Source organism: Dendronephthya gigantea, unplaced genomic scaffold (genome assembly GCF_004324835.1).
Source record: "Dendronephthya gigantea isolate DGI-Jeju-01 unplaced genomic scaffold, DenGig_1.0 000024F, whole genome shotgun sequence".
NCBI lineage: Eukaryota > Metazoa > Cnidaria > Anthozoa > Malacalcyonacea > Nephtheidae > Dendronephthya > Dendronephthya gigantea.
This window is the reverse complement of record NW_021163034.1, coordinates 1,358,020-1,376,195: the sequence shown is the minus strand read 5'-3', so window position 1 is coordinate 1,376,195 and position 18,176 is coordinate 1,358,020. Positions and strand designations below refer to the sequence as shown.

The window sequence follows — 18,176 nt, the reverse complement described above, 5'->3', positions numbered from 1 at the left end:
CATGACAAGAATTCATAGACTCTAGTGTGCTAAAGTTATGTAGTTAAAAATGAAAAGATAGTGTTTACCATGATCATCTGAACATCCTTTACCTTAATACTCATAATCAGTGGCGTAGTCAGCCTGACGATTTTGACCCGCAATGTAAATTTCGAGTCATTATAATTATTCATTTCTTTAGAAATTCATTGTTTTCACAGTCAATGAACAACAAAATATTAGCATAGCGGAACAAATCGTCAGGCTGGCTACGCTACTGCTCATAATAGTCTCATTTTCAGTTCTGGCAGTATGATACAATACAAATGAAGTTTTCAATGTGCTCTTACCCTTGTTACAATGTGGCGAGAGCCTAAAATAACGTGCAGTTTCTGACTATGTACGTTATATTCCTTGCATTAGTCTGATTGTTTCGCCCTTGAAAAACCGAGAGAAGGACTGGGCTAAAGTACGACACCATCACCATGACAACGATGAGGTTAGCTAACATATGTCGTTTCCAGTACTTTGACCACACGCGACAAATTGGAATGTTGTAGTAATGGATTTGAACAAAATTGGATAAAACATTGAAAAAGAAGTCGATTCCAATGCCAATAGCAACGTTCCTCAAAGACTCGTAAATGATGGATGAAACAGAAAGTTTAAAACTTTCTCTAATGTACAAGACCAAGGTTCCTTGACTTAGAACTAGTGTAATGTACTCAAAAAGCATGTCTTGAATTTCTAAATCCGCTCTTAATCTTCTACAACCCGGGCATGAAAAGGAATTTTTTATTCCGGCCAATAAGTATGGAAATAAGACATAACGCGCGGGAACGAGGTTCGCGGTCAAAATAAAAAAAAATTCATGCATGTGTTGAAGAACAATATCTTGTATCTTTGCACGTGGCTCGTGAGAGTAAAGCATGAAATCAATTTCATTTAAAGTGGTTCTAAATTTAAAACGTTGTGACGTAATTACCGAAAAGGTCTATTAATAATTAACTTCAACATTGCTTGGCCTAGCCTGCGTCACAGTCCACTTCCCGTAGTGAGTGCACTACGAGGAGTGGACTGTGACGCAGGCTACGCTTGGCCAGGTTTTTAGGCATAAGTATAACATTCAATTTAAGGCTTAATTTCACACTTCACGTAATGGAGAACCCTGAGATATCTTAATTTCTTAAGAGACCCTCACTAAAACAATGTACAGTTTCTGACTGTGTACATTTTGTTCCTCGCACCAGTTTCATTGACGCGCGCACGAAAAACCGTGAGAAGGACTGCGTTAAAGTACGACACCATCACCATGACAACGATAAGATTAGCCAACATGTGTCGTTTCCAGTACTTTGACCACACGCGACTAATTGGAATGTTGTAGTAATGAATTTGAACAAAATTGGATAAGACATTGAAAAAGAAGTCGATTCCAATGCCAATAACAATGTTCCTCAAAGACTCGTAAATCACCGACAAAATTGTAAAACTCTCTACAATGAACATGACCAAGGTCCATTGACTTAAGACTAGTGAAATGTACTCAAAAAGCATGTCTTGAATTTCTAAATCCGCTCTTAATCTTCTGTAGTGTGGTGTGTCACGAGGCATTTCGTGAAGTTTTTGACAGCAAACAGTTCGCTTCAACCGTGAGATGATGTAACTCCACAATCTCATTCTTACGCGATAGGTTGCTTTCTTCAAAAAGTTCAAAACTCCGGAGAACAATGAAAGTCCAACAAACAGCCAAATGTTTGTGAAGTCCGCTTGCATGGTACGGTAAACGTAAATTACACCACTTCGAATACAGTACGCCAGAACAAAACTCCGACCGGGGTGTATTACCTCGGAACTTTGCCTCAACGCAATATGCTCCAGGATTGCTGCAGGAATGATGGCTATCGCTGGCCCCATAGCAGCGACCAGGAATTTATATTGTTTTTCTTTTACACTATTGAAGAAAGGAACTATGGCGTATTTGTAAACGTATGACAGTAGAGAACCCAGGATAAATTGTAACGACATCAAAGACGATATATGGAAGTTGGAATAAGATACGGTCTGCTCGCTGGCTCGAATATTGCGTAATACCACTATACCACAGATAATTACTCCAGTTAAAGTTAGGGCGTTTGCAGGATATGTATAATACATATGCGTAGCGTGGACTCCAAATACCAGTAAAAGCATGTAATAGATAAATACAGTTAATCCAAATATAACACTAATATAAAAAGTAGAAAAGTACTTCATTTTAAAAATTTTCCAGCTGAACAGAACCACAGCTGTCAGGGGAAACCAAAGGTTTATTATTATTGCTTCCACACTGTCGCCAATCACTCGAAGTCGTTTTACAGACAACGGTAAACTGTGGTTGTGATATTGCCATTCTATGCAAAGATCAGTTGTCTTCAAATCCAGATACAAAAATGCCACCGTCAAAGTCGTTAGGGGCACAATAGCGATTGTTACACTTAGGCTAGTCCGAAAGCTATTCCAAATGGACTCCCGATAACTCACAAGCTCAGATGAGACATCACCAAGCCTTCGATAGTCTGTTGATCTTTCTCTTGGTAATTCAGGCAAGAAGGAAGTCAAGTCGTCGTCATTATTGAAGTTGCCATATTCTTTGTTGATATACGGCAGCCATTTATCTTCGACTGCCAGACGGCTTTCATTTGAGTCGTCGCCTGTCTGATCAGATTGTTCTCGGAAAGACACATGCGGCGTTTCGTTCGTGAAAAGTGAAAAAAAAGATAAAATAATTTCAAGAATTTCTGACAGCATATTGACGGATCGCTTCGGAAACGATTATCAGTCGGTGGCGCAAAGGATTACTGAATCTCTTCCGATAAAATTATACTATGGTCAATGTTATCTACCGCCTGTCTTTTAACGTGCCTGCAATCTTCACGACATTTTTAGGAGTAGAATTGAATGAAAACTGGAATAAGCAAGATACACTTTAAAAACGTGTGCTCCGGAAACAAATGAATATATCAAAGGACCATTTTCTTGCCTAGTTTTTCCGTATTTCGAAAATAAAATCGTTTGATGAAAATAAAGTAGCTATATTTCAATTTTATTTAGGTTAGAGATTGAAATTGAACACTTTGGTAGGTTTCCATATTTTTTATGCTTGGATTATACAACAGACTCTGGTGTTTAAATTGAGAATTGCTGTAGACGATTCAATAGTTTGGACTATCTCGTTTTAACGACGTATAGAGCCGAAGGTCTCGATTGATAATTTTCCAAATTGTCTCAGTTATAAAAAACTTTTCTGATATTTTAAGCCTTCCGTTCTGTTCTATTTTGGATGCGCCTATTCAGGAAGCTTACCAATAACAACAATATGGAAACCTTCTGTCTGCAGAGACGCCGGCATTTATCAGAAACCAACTTCATCACGCGAAAGCCAACAAGATTGCAGAGTCTTTCACTGCATGGTTATCAGATTCTATGGTTGAAAGAATAGACCCAAACTAATTTGGTGAATGCGCTGGCGACAAAGCTTCAAAATTATTTCTAATCTTTCTCGAGGAGGATCAGTTTCATGATATATGAATTATGAAGACCTCCACTAAATTAGGTGATTCTCCTGTTATTGCGGTGCCCGCGCCAAGTTTGGCACCGCATTATATTCTGCCTGTGAGTTTGTTTGTTCGCATCAATACGTTTCCTTAATCGCCAAGTAAAAATTCCTTGCACATACTTGGAATGTTTGGAATTTTTTCCTAATTATTACTATTAATCTTGTTGTACGTTTGGCAAATTCCTTTTTTAAAGGAACGTTCTTTTTTCAATTTCAATCTCAAACTCTGATAATTGCGTGTATCTCTGTTTTTATGCACCCAAGAAGGACAAAAATACCACCATTCGATTCAGCGTAAGAAATTATACTTATAGTTCTTAAATATATTACTAAACAAGAGTATTCGCAGCGATTTATGACGTTTGAAAGACAAACGAAATTGAATTGTTGACAAATCGCTCAAAATTACTATGCTATACTTTACTAGTAATAGTAAGTTTGGTCTTTGACATCTTTCCTATCGTTGGTTTTCTCTTTTAATTTTCGTCCTTAAATAAGTGGATCGGTCTTACATTGCGATTTATTTTATAGTACTTTGAGCCAAATATATTCTATTTCGAAGGTTTTAAAGTATAGTTTCAATAAGCGAACTTTATGACAAATCGCTCAAAATTATTAAACAAATTAAAAATGCAGTACGCTTAATCCTTGACTTCTGTATCGTTGCTTTTCTAGTTTCCGGCTCTACGCCAGTTTATTCGTCTCACGTTTCTCTTCATTTTGATAGTATTCTTAGATAGTATTTTTAGCCTAAATATTTTATTTCTGAAGATTTTAAAACGGCGCAATTTTGACCTTAATGTACCAACCAACCAGGCTGCGGCCGACAGGAGAATGTAAGTTGGTGATGTCGTTAGAAATGAGCGGACGTTTTATTTCTAGACAAGCATTGCGGGCACCGCATTTTAGTACTGTGTCTGGTTTTTTCATGAGTCATTCGAAGTTCCGTTTTGTGCAACTTAGACGGTTTTCTTTTTCAAGTTTACCTACGCTAAAACGAAATTCCTGCTTGTTCCCATGACAAGAATTCATAAACTCTAGTGTGCTAAAGTTATGTAGTTAAAAATGAAAAGATAGTGTTTACTATGATCACCTGAACATCCTTTACCTTAATACTCATAATCAGTGGCGTAATCAGCCTGACAATTTTGTCCCGCAATGTAAATTTCAAGTTATTATAATTATTCATATCTTTAGAAATTCATTGTTTTCACAGTCAATGAACACCAAAATATTAGCATAGCGGGACAAATCGTCAGGCTGGCTACGCTACTGCTCATAATAGTCTCATTTTCAGTTCTGGCAGTATGATACAATACAAATGAAGTTTTCAACTTTCAACTTCCTTACTCTTGTTACAATGTGGCGAGAGCCTAAAATAACGTGCAGTTTCTGACTATGTACGTTATATTCCTTGCATTAGTCTGATTGTTTCGCCCTTGAAAAACCGAGAGAAGGACTGGGCTAAAGTACGACACCATCACCATGACAACGATGAGGTTAGCCAACATATGTCGTTTCCAGTACTTTGACCACACGCGACAAATTGGAATGTTGTAGTAATGGATTTAAACAAAATTGGATAAAACATTGAAAAAGAAGTCGATTCCAATGCCAATAGCAACGTTCCTCAAAGACTCGTAAATGATGGATGAAACAGAAAGTTTAAAACTTTCTCTAATGTACAAGACCAAGGTTCCTTGACTTAGAACTAGTGTAATGTACTCAAAAAGCATGTCTTGAATTTCTAAATCCGCTCTTAACCTTCTGTAGTGTGGTGTGTTAAAAGGCATCTCGTGAAGTCTTTGACAGCAAACAGTTCGCCTCAACCGTGAGATGATGTAACTCCACAATCTCATTCTTACGCGATCGGTTGCTTTCGCCAAAAAGTTCAAAGCACCAGAAAATAATGAAAGTCCAACGAACAACCAAATGTTTGTGAAGTCCGCTTGCATGGTACGGTATACATAAATTACACCACCTCGAATACAGTACGCCAGGACAAAACTCCTACCGGGATTTATTATCTCGGAACTTTGCCTCAACGCAATGTGCTTCAGGATTGCTGCGGGAATACTGGCCAACGCGGGTGCCATAGCAGCAATAAGGAACTTATATTGTTGTTCTTCCACGCTGTTGAAAAAAGGAATTATGCCAAATCTGTAGACGTATGACAGCAGAGCACACACGAGAAATTCCGATGACACCAGCACCATTATATGAAAATTAGAATAAGATACGGCGTGTTCGCAGGCTCGAATATTGCGCATTAACACCATACCACAAACTATAAATCCAATAAATGTAAAAGTATTTGCAAGATAGATGTAGAATTGGTAGGTGCTGTAAACCCCAAATACCAGTAAAACCAGGTAAAGGATAACTACCCCGAATCCAAAAATAACACCAACATAAAAAGTAGAAAAGTACTTCATTTTGAAAACCTTCCAGCTGAACAGCACCGCAGTTGTCAGGGGAAACCAAAGGTTTATTATTATCGCTTCTACACTGTCGCCAATCACTCGAAGTCGTTTTACAGACAACGGTAAAGTGTGGTTATGATATTGCCATTCTATGCAAAGATCAGTTGTCTTCAAATCCAGATACAAAAATGCCACCGTCAAAGTCGTTAGGGGCACAATAGCGATTGTTACATTTAGACTAGTCCGAAAGCTATTCCAAATGGACTCCCGATAACTCACAAGCTCAGATGAGACATCACCAAGCCTACGATAGTCTGTTGATCTTTCTCTTGGTAATTCAGGCAAGAAAGAAGTCAAGTCGTCGTCATTATTGAAGTTGCCATATTCTTTGTTGATATACGGCAGCCATTTATCTTCGACTGCCAGACGGCTTTCACTTGAGTCGTCGCCTGTCTGATCAGATTGTTTTCGGAAAGCCACATGCGGCGTTTCGTTCGTGAAAAGTGAAAAAAAAGATAAAATAATTTCAAGAATTTCTGACAGCATATTGACGGATCGCTTTGGAAACTATTATCAGTCGGTGGCGCAAAGGATTACTGAATCTTTTCCGATAAAATTATACTATGGTCAATGTTATCTATACCGCCTGTCTTTTAACGTGCCTGTAATCTTCACGACATTTTTAAAAGTAGAATGAATTAAAAAGTGCGGCCAAAACAAATGAATATATCAAAGGACCATTTCCTTGCCCGGTTTTTCGCAAATCGAAAATAAAATCGTTGATGAAAATAAATTAGCTATATTTCAATTTTATTTAGGTTCAAGTTTGAAATTGAACACTTTGGTAGGTTTCCATATTTTTCATGCTTGGATTATACAACAGATCTGGTGTTTAAATCGAGAATTGCTGTAGACGATTCAATAGTTGGGACTTGTTAATCTTTGTTCAGTTAATCCAGCCAATGTATAGAAGTCGTCGTATCAAAGCTCTCGTATTCGTTGTTAATATATGCATAGCAGCCATTGAACTTCGACTATCGGTACCAGTCGAGTTTCCTGAATTGCAAACTGTCTGGTTATGTAGCTCTCGGAAAGAGACATCCGACGTTTCGTTTACGAAAAGAGAAAAAAGTGGCAAAATCATTTCTAGAAATTCTTCGAACATATTGACAGATTGCTTTATAGATACGATTATACTCGGTAAAAATACGATCACTCCATTTTTTCCCGCCTGGATTACACAATGATCAACGTTATGTGATTTTTTCCGACAAAATTTGTGCGGCAATTTCTGCGAAATCTTCACGGTATTGCCTCGGTTGACTAAAGAAAACTCGAGTTAGCGACTAGCGACGTGCACTTTATGAAAGATGACGTTTATAAAAGGCAAATGAAAGTGTGTCGAGAATTTGTTTGCTGAGTTATTTTCCATATCGAAAACGAAAAAGGTCGAATAAGTATATATCAATTTTATTAAAAAAAATATTTACTGATCCAGCTATGATACATATGCATCAATTCAGATAAGAATAGTGCTAGATAATATCCAGACTACCTTTGTGTTTTTACTAAACCAGCGAGCAGCGTGTGTGTCTTTACTAAACGAGCAGCGTTAGAGTGATTTGAATAAATAATCAAATGTGGTGTATATAACATGTCTGAAATAGTTAAAAAAGGTTCGCCACTTTTCGATCTAAAAGCTCTCGTTCGAAGATTTAATCCTACGAAGGCAATCAGTGGCTCGAAGGATCGAGAAATTTATCAGTCAACATTATAGATTCATGTTTCATCAGTTTTTATATGCTTGGTAAATCTTCACTTCCTCTCAACTTGCATTTCGATGAAATAATTATTTCTGTGCTGTTCACGATGTTAACTGTTGAATAACGGGGACGGGGGGAGGTCAGCTTGGGCAAAATATTTTTTTGTTATCCTCAACAGTCATCCAGTGGCGTAACTAGAACGACAATGGGGTCATTGGGGTGGGCTGGAGGATGGAGGGTGAATATAATTTATATATCCAGTTCTGCTCGACGGACTTCTTTTGTTACTATCATAGCTAACAATAAAAACTTGCCTGACTGGCAGAACTGATTATTAGGCCCAATATTAACCGTCCCCCCGGGCGACACTGCTTTTAAGGCTTCAATCTACACCCTACTTGATAGACTAAATGGAGAGTCTTAAGTTAATTAAAATTCTTGTTAGACCCGGACTAAAGTAAGGTACAGTTTTTAGCTATGTATGTCCCGTTCCTTGCGCCAGTCCCATTGGCGCGCGCCTGAAAAACCGAGAGAAGGACTGGGCTATAGTACGATACCATGGTCAAAGCAAAAATGAGGTTAGCCAACATATGTCGTTTCCAGTACCTTGACCACACACGACTAATTGGAATGTTGTAGTAATGAATTTGAACAAAATTGGATAAAACATTGAAAAAGAAGTCGATTCCAATGCCAATAACGATGTTCCTCAAAGTCTCGTAAACGACGGATGAAACAGAAAGTTTAAAACTGTCCACAATGTACAAGACCAACATCCCTTGACTTAAAACTAGTGTAATGTATTCAAAAAGCATGTCCTGAATTTCTAAATCCGCTCTTAACCTTCTGTAGTGTGGTGTGTCACGAGGCATTTCGTTAAGTCTTTGACAGCAAACAGTTCGCTTCAACCGTGAGATGATGTAACTCCACAATCTCATTCTTACGCGATAGGTTGCTTTCTTCAAAAAATTCAAAACACCGGAAAACAATGAAAGTCCAACGAACAGCCAAATGTTTGTGAAGTCCGCTTGCATGGTTCTGTATACGTAAATCACTCCACCTCGAATACAGTACACTAGAACAAAACTCCGACCGGGATGCACTACCCCGGAACTTCGCATCAACGCACTGTGCTTCAGGATTGCTGCAGGAATAATAGCCAACGCAGGAGCCATAGCAGCAACCAGAAACTTATATTGCTCTTCTTTCACACTTATAAAGAAAGGAATTGTACCGTATCTGTAAACAAATGTTAGTACAGTACACACGAGTAATTCTGACGAAACCAGAGCGAATATATGAAAGTTAGAATAAGACACAGTCGGTTCGCTGGCTCGAATATTGCGTAATACGACAACACTGCCAGTGATTATTCCGGTAAAGAAAAGAACATTTAAAGGATATCTATAATACATATGTGTACCATAGGCTCCAAATACCAGTAGCAATAGGTAATAGATAACTGCCGTTAATCCAAAAATGAGACCAACATAAAAAGTAGAAAAGTATTTCATTTTAAAAACTTTCCAGCTGAACAGCACTGCAGTTGTCAGGGGAAACCAAAGGTTTATTATTATTGCTTCCACACTGTCGCCAATCACTCGAAGTCGTTTTACAGACAACAGCAAACTGTGGCTGTGATATTCCCATTCTATGCAAAGATCAGTTGTCTTCAAATCCAAATATATAAACGCCATCATGAAAGCTGTTATGGGCATAATAGCGATGGTTATACTTAGACTTGTCCAAAGGCTTTTCCAAATGGACTCACGATAACTCACAAGCTCAGATGAGACATCACCAAGCCTGTGATAGTCTGTTGATCTTTCACTAGTTGATTCGAGCAATGGCAAAGTTAATTCGTCGTCATTATTGAGGTCCTCGTATTCTTTGTTGATATATGGCGGCCATTTATCTTCGACTATAACACTGCCTTCACTTGAGTCGTCGCCCGTCGAACGAGGTTGTTCTCGGAATGACAAACGCGGCGCTTCGTTTAGGAAAAGCGAAAACACTGGCAAAACGATTCCCACAATTTCTTCCAACATAATTGACGGATAGCTGTAAACTCGATCTGGGGGAAGAGGGCACGCGAGAATTATTTTGCGGCTTACAATGGTCTCTGGTTCATTCCAAGATTAAACTGAGCCGAGCAATTTATTTCCCACAAGCAGGAAGACGAATTAACCATCCTTAACCACGCAATGTAATTCAGTCTCTGACTGCGAAATTGGTTCTTTTAATAAATCTAAATCTTATATTAAACGGCAATTACAAATACCAGAGTATAATTAACAATGAAATTTGCAAGCATGGATAATTGGAGGCTTGCATTTTCATATTTAGTGTTCACTGACCGGTGAAACAATCGATTTCAAAAGAAGTAAATAATGTAGAACACGAATATTTGAATTTGAGTCCCTCACACGTCGAGCTAGCAACGAAACTGGGGTTTCGCAAAGACACATGCGGTGCTTCGCTCAAAATAAGGGAAACAACTAACAAAATTGTTCCCATGATTTCCTGGAGGATATTAACGGATGGTTGTAGACCATTAAGATGAATAAAATAACATACACTTAATGTATGCTCCCGAGGGAAATAGTGAGTTTTGTTTTCCCAAGAGTCTGAATGTTTCCGGAGACGAAGTCGAGGGAAACATTGAGACCCGAGGGAAAACAAAACTCACTATTTCCCGAGGTGTAGCGAACATTAAGTGTTTTGTTATATCGGAACAAAAACATACATGTTACACAACAATTTCATTTCAAAATACTTTGTTATGACAATATGCGGGCAACAATTTTTCTCTTCTTTCCCTGGCGGGAAACATTGCATTTATTTAAAGTCATGTGACTACGAATTAACCCCTCCCGGGCCAACTCTACTTTAAGGCTTGAATCTACAACCTACTTGATGGACTAAATGGAGAATCTTAAGTTACCAAAAATTCTTGTTAGGCCCGGACTAAAGTAAGGTACAGTTTTTAGCTATGTATGTCCCGTTCCTTGCGCCAGTCCCATTGGCGCGCGCATGAAAAACCGAGAGAAGGACTGGGCTATAGTACAACATGGTCAAAGCAAAAACGAGGTTAGCCAACATATGTCTTCTCCAGTACTTTGACCACACACGACTAATTGGAATGTTGAAGTGATGAATTTGAACAAAATTGGATAAGACATTGAAAAAGAAGTCGATTCCAATGCCAATAACCATGTTCCTCAAAGTCTCGTAAACGATGGACGAAACAGAAAGTTTAAAACTTTCTACAATGTACAAAACCAACATCCCTTGACTTACAACAAGTGTAATGTACTCAAAAAGCATATCTTGAATTTCTAAATCCGCTCTTAATCTTCTGTAGTGTGGTGTGTCACGAGCAGGCCCGGAGTTACGGGGGGGTTTGGGGGGGTGTCACACACCCCCAGAAAAACGTTTATTCTGAGGTTCAGTCGGTAAAATTGCTATTTTAGTCGGCAGACAAAAATATTTTTGACACTATAGACCGATCCAATATAAACTTGACAAAGTTTCATCCAGAGTGTAGTCGGTACAAGTCCGTCGATCAGTCGGTTAAGATGACCTTACACCCCCCTGTAAAATATCCTGAGGACGGCCCTGGTCACGAGGCATTTCGTGAAGTCTTTGACAGCAAACAGTTCGCTTCAACCGTGAGATGATGTAACTCCACAGTCTCATTCTTAAGCGATAGGTTGCTTTCTTCAAAAAATTCAAAACCCCGGAAAACAATGAAAGTCCAACGAACAGCCAAATGTTTTTAAAGTCCGCTTGCATGGTTCGGTATACGTAAATTACACCACCTCGAATACAGTACACTAGAACAAAACTCCGACCGGGATGTACTACCTCGGAACTTCGCATCAACGCAATGTGCTTCAAGATTGCTGCAGGAATGATGGCCGTCGCAGGAGCCATAGCAGCGACCAGAAACTTATATTGCTCTTCTTTCACACTTATAAAGACAGGAATTGTGCCGTATCTGTAAACAAATGTTAGTACAGTACACACGAGTAATTCTGACGATACAAGAGCGAATATATGAAAGTTAGAATAAGACACAGTCGGTTCGCTGGCTCGAATATTGCGTAATACGACAATACTGCCAGTGATTATTCCGGTAAAGAAAAGAGCATTTAAAGGATATCTATAATACATATGTGTACCATAGGCTCCAAATACCAGTAGCAATAGATAATAGATAACTGCCGTTAATCCAAAAATAAGACCAACATAAAAAGTAGAAAATGACAAACGCGGCGCGTCGTTTAGGAAAAGCGAAAACACTGGCAAAACGATTCCCACAATTTCTTCCAACATGATTGACGGATAGCTGTAAACTCGATCTGGGGGAAGAGGGCACGCGAGAAATATTTTGCGGCTTACAATGGACTCTGGTTCATTCCAAAATTAAACTGAGCCGAGCAATTCATTTCCCACGAGCAGGAAGACGAATTAACCATGCTTATCCAAAGTAATTCAGTCTCTGACTGCGAAATTGATTCTTTTAATAAATCTAAATCTTATGTTAAAGGCAATTACAAATACCAGAGTATATTTAACAATGAAATTTGCCAGCATGGATAATTGGAGGCTTGCATTTTCATATTTTAATTAGTGTTCACTGACCGGTGAAACAATCGATTTCAAAAGAAGAAAATAATGTAGAGCACGAATATTTGAATATGAGTCCCTCACACGTCGAGCTAGCAACGAAACTGGGGTTTCGCAAAGACACATGCGGTGCTTCGCTCAAAATAAGGGAAACAACTAACAAAATTGTTCCCATGATTTCCTGCAGCATATTAACGGATGGTTGTAGACCATTGAGATGAATAAAATAAATTGCTTTATTATATAAAATGCAGTGTTTTATTGACGAATCTGCCATTTTGAAAAGCGATAATAATACATGTGCGATTATTTATGATAATAACACATGTGCGATTATCGTGTTTGATCCACCGATCTGGAATGCATGGATGCTTGGAAATATGGAATTTATTTCTCGTGTTGAGAAAGGTATCTCACTCGTTCGCTGCGCTCACTCCTTCGATATCATTCTCAACGCTAGAAATTCCATATTTTCGCGCATTTTCTATTTATTCATCTCAATACTGTAGATACCATTGTGTTCGTTAATCGTTTTCCCTTGCTATTATTACGATGTTCTCTGGGTTATTCCAGGATTACAGCCGGGAGAGTATTAATTTTATTTTATCCAGGGCCTTTTTAAGCAGTCATTTTGGGAGAAAGCGGACCCCCCTGCATAAAATATAAGCAATGTTATATAAAACATATAAGCATGTATCCTTCTGGCCAATATTGTTTTGTGAATTTGCTAAAATGCTAACAGGGGTGTAATTGGCCCTCAAAAGTACCACTAGGGGGAGGGCAACTACACCCCCCTGTTTCCTTTCATTCATTGTACGCAAAAACAATATTGGGAGGATACATGCTTCCATGTTTTATATAACATTGCTTGTATTACAACAATCACTAAAACGACGTGCAATTATTTACTATGTAGGTTCCGTTCCTCGCCCCATTCTTAGTCACGCGCGCATGAAAAACGGAGACAAGGACTGGGGTGAAATACGACACCATCACCATGAGAATGATGACGTTAGCCAACATATGTCGTTTCCAGTACTTCGACCACAAGCGACTAATTGGAATGTTGTAGTAATGGATTTGAACAAAATTGGATAAGACATTGAAAAAGAAGTCGATTCCAATGCCAATAGCGATGTTCCTCAAAGACTCGTAAATGATGGATGAAACAGAAAGTTTAAAACTTTCCACAATGTACAAGACCAAGGTTCCTTGACTTAGAACTAGTGTAATGTACTCAAAAAGCATGTCTTGAATTTCTAAATCCGCTCTTAATCTTCTGTAGTGTGGTGTGTCACGAGGCATTTCGTGAATGCTTTGACAGCAAACAGTTCGCCTCAACCGTGAGATGATGTAACTCCACAATCTCATTCTTAAGCGATTGGTTGCTTTCTTCAAAAAGTTCAAAACACCAGAAAACAATGAAAGTCCAACGAACAGCCAAATGTTTTTAAAGTCCGCTTGCATGGTACGGTATAGGTAAATCACTGCACCTCGAATACAGTACACCAGCACAAAACTCCGACCGGGATTTACTACCTCGGAACTTTGCTTCAACGCAATGTGCTTCAGGATTGCTGCAGGAATGATGGCTGACGCAGGAGTCATAGCAGCGATCATAAACTTATATTGTTCTTCTTTTACACCATTGAAGAAAAGAACTATGCCGTATCTGTGAATGTATGCCAGCAGAGAACCCAGGAGAAACTCTGACGATATCAAAGACAATATATGGAAGTTGGAATAAGATATGTTCTGCTCACTGGCTCGAATATTGTGCAATATCACCACACAACAGATGATTATTCCAATAAAGAAAAGAACATTTGCAGGAGATTTGTAATACACGTGCGTCTCGTAGGCCCCAAATACCATTAAAAATAAGTAATAGATAACTACCATGAATCCAAAAATAAGACCAACATAAAAAGTTGAAAAGTACTTAATTTTAAAAACTTTCCAGCTGAACAGCACCGCAGTTGTCAGGGGAAACCAAAGGTTCGCTATTAACACTTCCACAAGGTGGCCAATCAATCGAGTATGTTTTACAGACAACGGTAAACTGTGGTTGTGATATTGCCATTCTACGCAAAGATCATTTGTCTTGAAATCCAAATATAAAAAAGCCATCAGAAATGCCGTTAGGGGTATAATAGCGATTGTTATACTTAGACTTGTCCAAAAACTTTTGCGAATAGACTTGCGATAACTCACAATTTGGACCGTTGCGACATCACCAATCCTGCAATATTCTGCCAATCTTTGTCTAGTGAATTCGGGCAATGACGAAATCAATTCATCGTCGCTATTAATGTTCTCGTATTCTTTATTGATATATGGCAGCCATTTATCTACCTCCATCGGTTGCCTTTCACTAGAATCGTCTGCCTCATGAAGTTGTTCTCGCAAAGACACACGAGGCGTTTCGTTGAGGATAAGCGAAAACACTGACAGAATCATTCCCACAATTTCTTCCAACATCATTAACGATTGAATCGCTGTAGACACGATTTGGGGCGAAAGGTGAGAAGAGAATTATTTTATCCGTATAGTGTATTGAAGAAAGTTGTATTGAGAATTATTTCATCCGTATATGTATTTCCCTTGCTTTTCGTCGAGTTCTGGGTTCTGGATTTAGCAAAAGAATTTGTACATTAAAAGCAGGAAGAAAAAATAACCACGCTCGCTTATAGTGACAGGGCAATTACAAAGACCGAACAATGTTAAACTATTTTATAATACCATCTACGAAAGAAGAAATATCTTACTTTGCTTGCATTAATATATTTAGTAGCGGAATGCATAAGCTCCCTTCAGTGGCTTATGAGTATAGTGCCTTGATCCTTCCAAATTTATTTTTCGCTTTTGTACCAGAGAGAACACCGTCATTTGACACATGCATGCATTGTAAAATGTTTAATCGCAAACTCCAATCTTGAATGCCAGGTATTTTTATGATAAAACAGTTAATTACTTTGGAAACTTTCTTCTTTTGTCTCTTAAAGAGCGTGGGTGGTTTGGCGAATTGAGCCGTGAAATATATCCGTGAGAAAATATTTATCTGAACTAGTGCTAAATTATGTTATTTCAAATAAAGGGGCAATCTTCTATGTAGCTATGTAATTGTGTTGCAAATAGGGTGTATCAAACATTGCTAAACTAAATCGATAGAAGTGTCAAACGACATATCACAGTTCAGTTCGGAACGCCTGCTTGAAGTGCAACTCCAGAGCCTTTTTAAAGAAATAGTATATTAGGGTGTTTGTAGTGCTGCCACAGAGTAATTAGGGAGCTTTAGCACGGTCTACGAGTACGAATACGAGATTCGTCATCCTCGTACGTTATTCGCTTACGCCATCAGTCAAAACTCGTAGTCGCCGAGCTTTTGAGTCTAATAGATACAGAGCTGTAACTAGTGTACCCACTTTTTAATGCGCATGCTCGGCAAGTACCGAGATTTCAAGTATGAAACAATTCTGCAATTTTTCCCACACTTTTATTAATTACATCTGCAGAATTACAGAAATATAAATACTTCCAAACTGAAACTCTAGAAAGTTAATCAGTTATTCCTTCGTATATTTTTCCTTTTAACAACTAACAAAAATTGTTCCCATGATTTCCTGCAGGATATTAACGGATGGTTGTAGACCATTGAGATGCATAAAATAAATTGCTTTATTCATTTTAATGCTGTAGACACCATTGTGTTCGTTGATCGTTTTCCCTTGCAATTATTACGATGTTCTCTGGGTTATTCCAATATTACAGCCGGAAGAGTATTTTATTTTATCCAGAGCCTTTTTTAAAGGGTCATTTTGAGAGAAAGCGACTCCCCTGCATAAAATGTAAGCAATGTTATATAAAACATATAAGCATGTATCCATGTTGCCAGCATTGTTTCATGAATTTGCCAAAATGTTAACAGGGGGGTGTAATAGGCCCTCAGTAGTACCACTGGTGAGGGGGCAACTACACCCCCCTGTTTCCTTTCATACTTTGTACGCAAAAACAATATTGGGTGGCTACATGCTTCTATGTTTTATATAAGATTGCTTGTATTTTAAACACGGGGGATCGATGACTCTTAATAGGATTTCTTAGAAAAGGCCCTGATTTTATCAAAAAGGAAGACGAATTAATTATAATGAGCCACGAGGACTTCCTTAAATACTTGACAATGATTACAAAGAAATTTATTGTAAGAAATATCATTAGTGTTATTATACTGTTGCATGGCCACAACATTTGATACACTTGATTCATGGCTGCTTGCTCCCCCACGTTTTATGCTGGGCTTTATATTAAAATTTATAAACATCAATTATTACGATATCGATTCTTGCCAAGTTCATTACTTGCGACTTTAAGGTCGTAAGGTGGTCTTACCAACTACACAGTAATATTTTCCAAAACATAAGTTTAAAAGTGCAATTTTTACCACACTTTTATAATATATATATATATATATATATATATATATATATATATATATATATATATATATATATCTGCGAAATTACAGAAATATGAACTAGCTACTTCTAAACTCTAGAAATTTAGTTATTCTTCGTATATTTTCCTTTATAAACCTATTCATCAGTATTACTCCTTTGTTCTATTGTATTTTCTTGCAATATATCATTAACGTAATAAACGCTATATAGCCTCACTAAAACGACGTGCAATTATTTACTATGTAGGTTCCGTTGCTCGCCCCATTCTTAGTCACGCGCGCATGAAAAACGGAGAGAAGGACTGGGGTGAAATATGACACTATCACCATGAGAATGATGACGTTAGCCAACATATGTCGTTTCCAGTATTTCGACCACACGCGACTAATTGGAATGTTGTAGTAATGAATTTGAACAAAATTGGATAAGACATTGAAAAAGAAGTCGATTCCAATGCCAATAGCAATGTTCCTCAAAGTCTCGTAAACGATGGACGAAACAGAAAGTTTAAAACTTTCTACAATGTACAAAACCAACATCCCTTGACTTAAAACGAGTGAAATGTACTCAAAAAGCATGTCTTGAATTTCTAAATCCGCTCTTAACCTTCTGTAGTGTGGTGTGTTACAAGGCATCTCGTGAAGTCTTTGACAGCAAACAGTTCGCTTCAACCGTGAGATGATGTGACTCCACAATTTCATTCTTAAGCGATAGGTTGCTTTCTTCAAAAAGTTCAAAACTCCGGAAAACAATGAAAGTCCAACGAACAGCCAAATGTTTGTAAAGTCCGCTTGCATGGTACGGTATAGGTAAATTACACCACCTCGAATACAGTACACAAGAACGAAACTCCGACCGGGATGTACTATCCCGGAACTTCGCCTCAACGCAATGTGCTTCAGGATTACTGCAGGAATGATGGCCAACGCAGGAGCCATAGCAGCGACCAGAAACTTATATTGCTCTTCTTTTACACTTAAAAAGACAGGAATTGTGCCGTATCTGTAAACAAATGACAGTACAGAACACACGAGAAATTCTGACGATACAAGAGCCAATATATGAAAGTTGGAATAAGACACAATCTGCTCGCTGGCTCTTATATTGCGTAATACCACCATACTGCCAGTGATTATTCCAGTAAAGAAAAGAACATTTAAAGGATATCTATAATACATATGTGTACCATAGGCTCCAAATACCAGTAGCAATAGGTAATAAATAACTGCCGTTAATCCAAAAATAACACCAACATAAAAAGTAGAAAAGTACTTCATTTTGAAAACGTTCCAACTGAACAGCACGGCAGTTGTCAGAGGAAACC

At 38.1% G+C, this 18,176-nt stretch overlaps 1 protein-coding gene across 1 annotated transcript; it reads right to left on the bottom strand.

The window, feature by feature from the left end:
* Positions 1 to 243: 243 nt before the first annotated feature.
* Positions 244 to 9,841, bottom strand: LOC114522859. Its single transcript, XM_028543627.1, has 2 exons — positions 8,607 to 9,841; positions 244 to 743 (listed from the first exon to the last, which is right to left on the bottom strand). Exons 1-2 carry the CDS (start codon positions 9,809 to 9,811, stop codon positions 353 to 355), a joined length of 1,596 nt encoding a protein of 531 aa, XP_028399428.1. The 5' UTR covers positions 9,812 to 9,841; the 3' UTR covers positions 244 to 352.
* Positions 9,842 to 18,176: the final 8,335 nt, after the last annotated feature.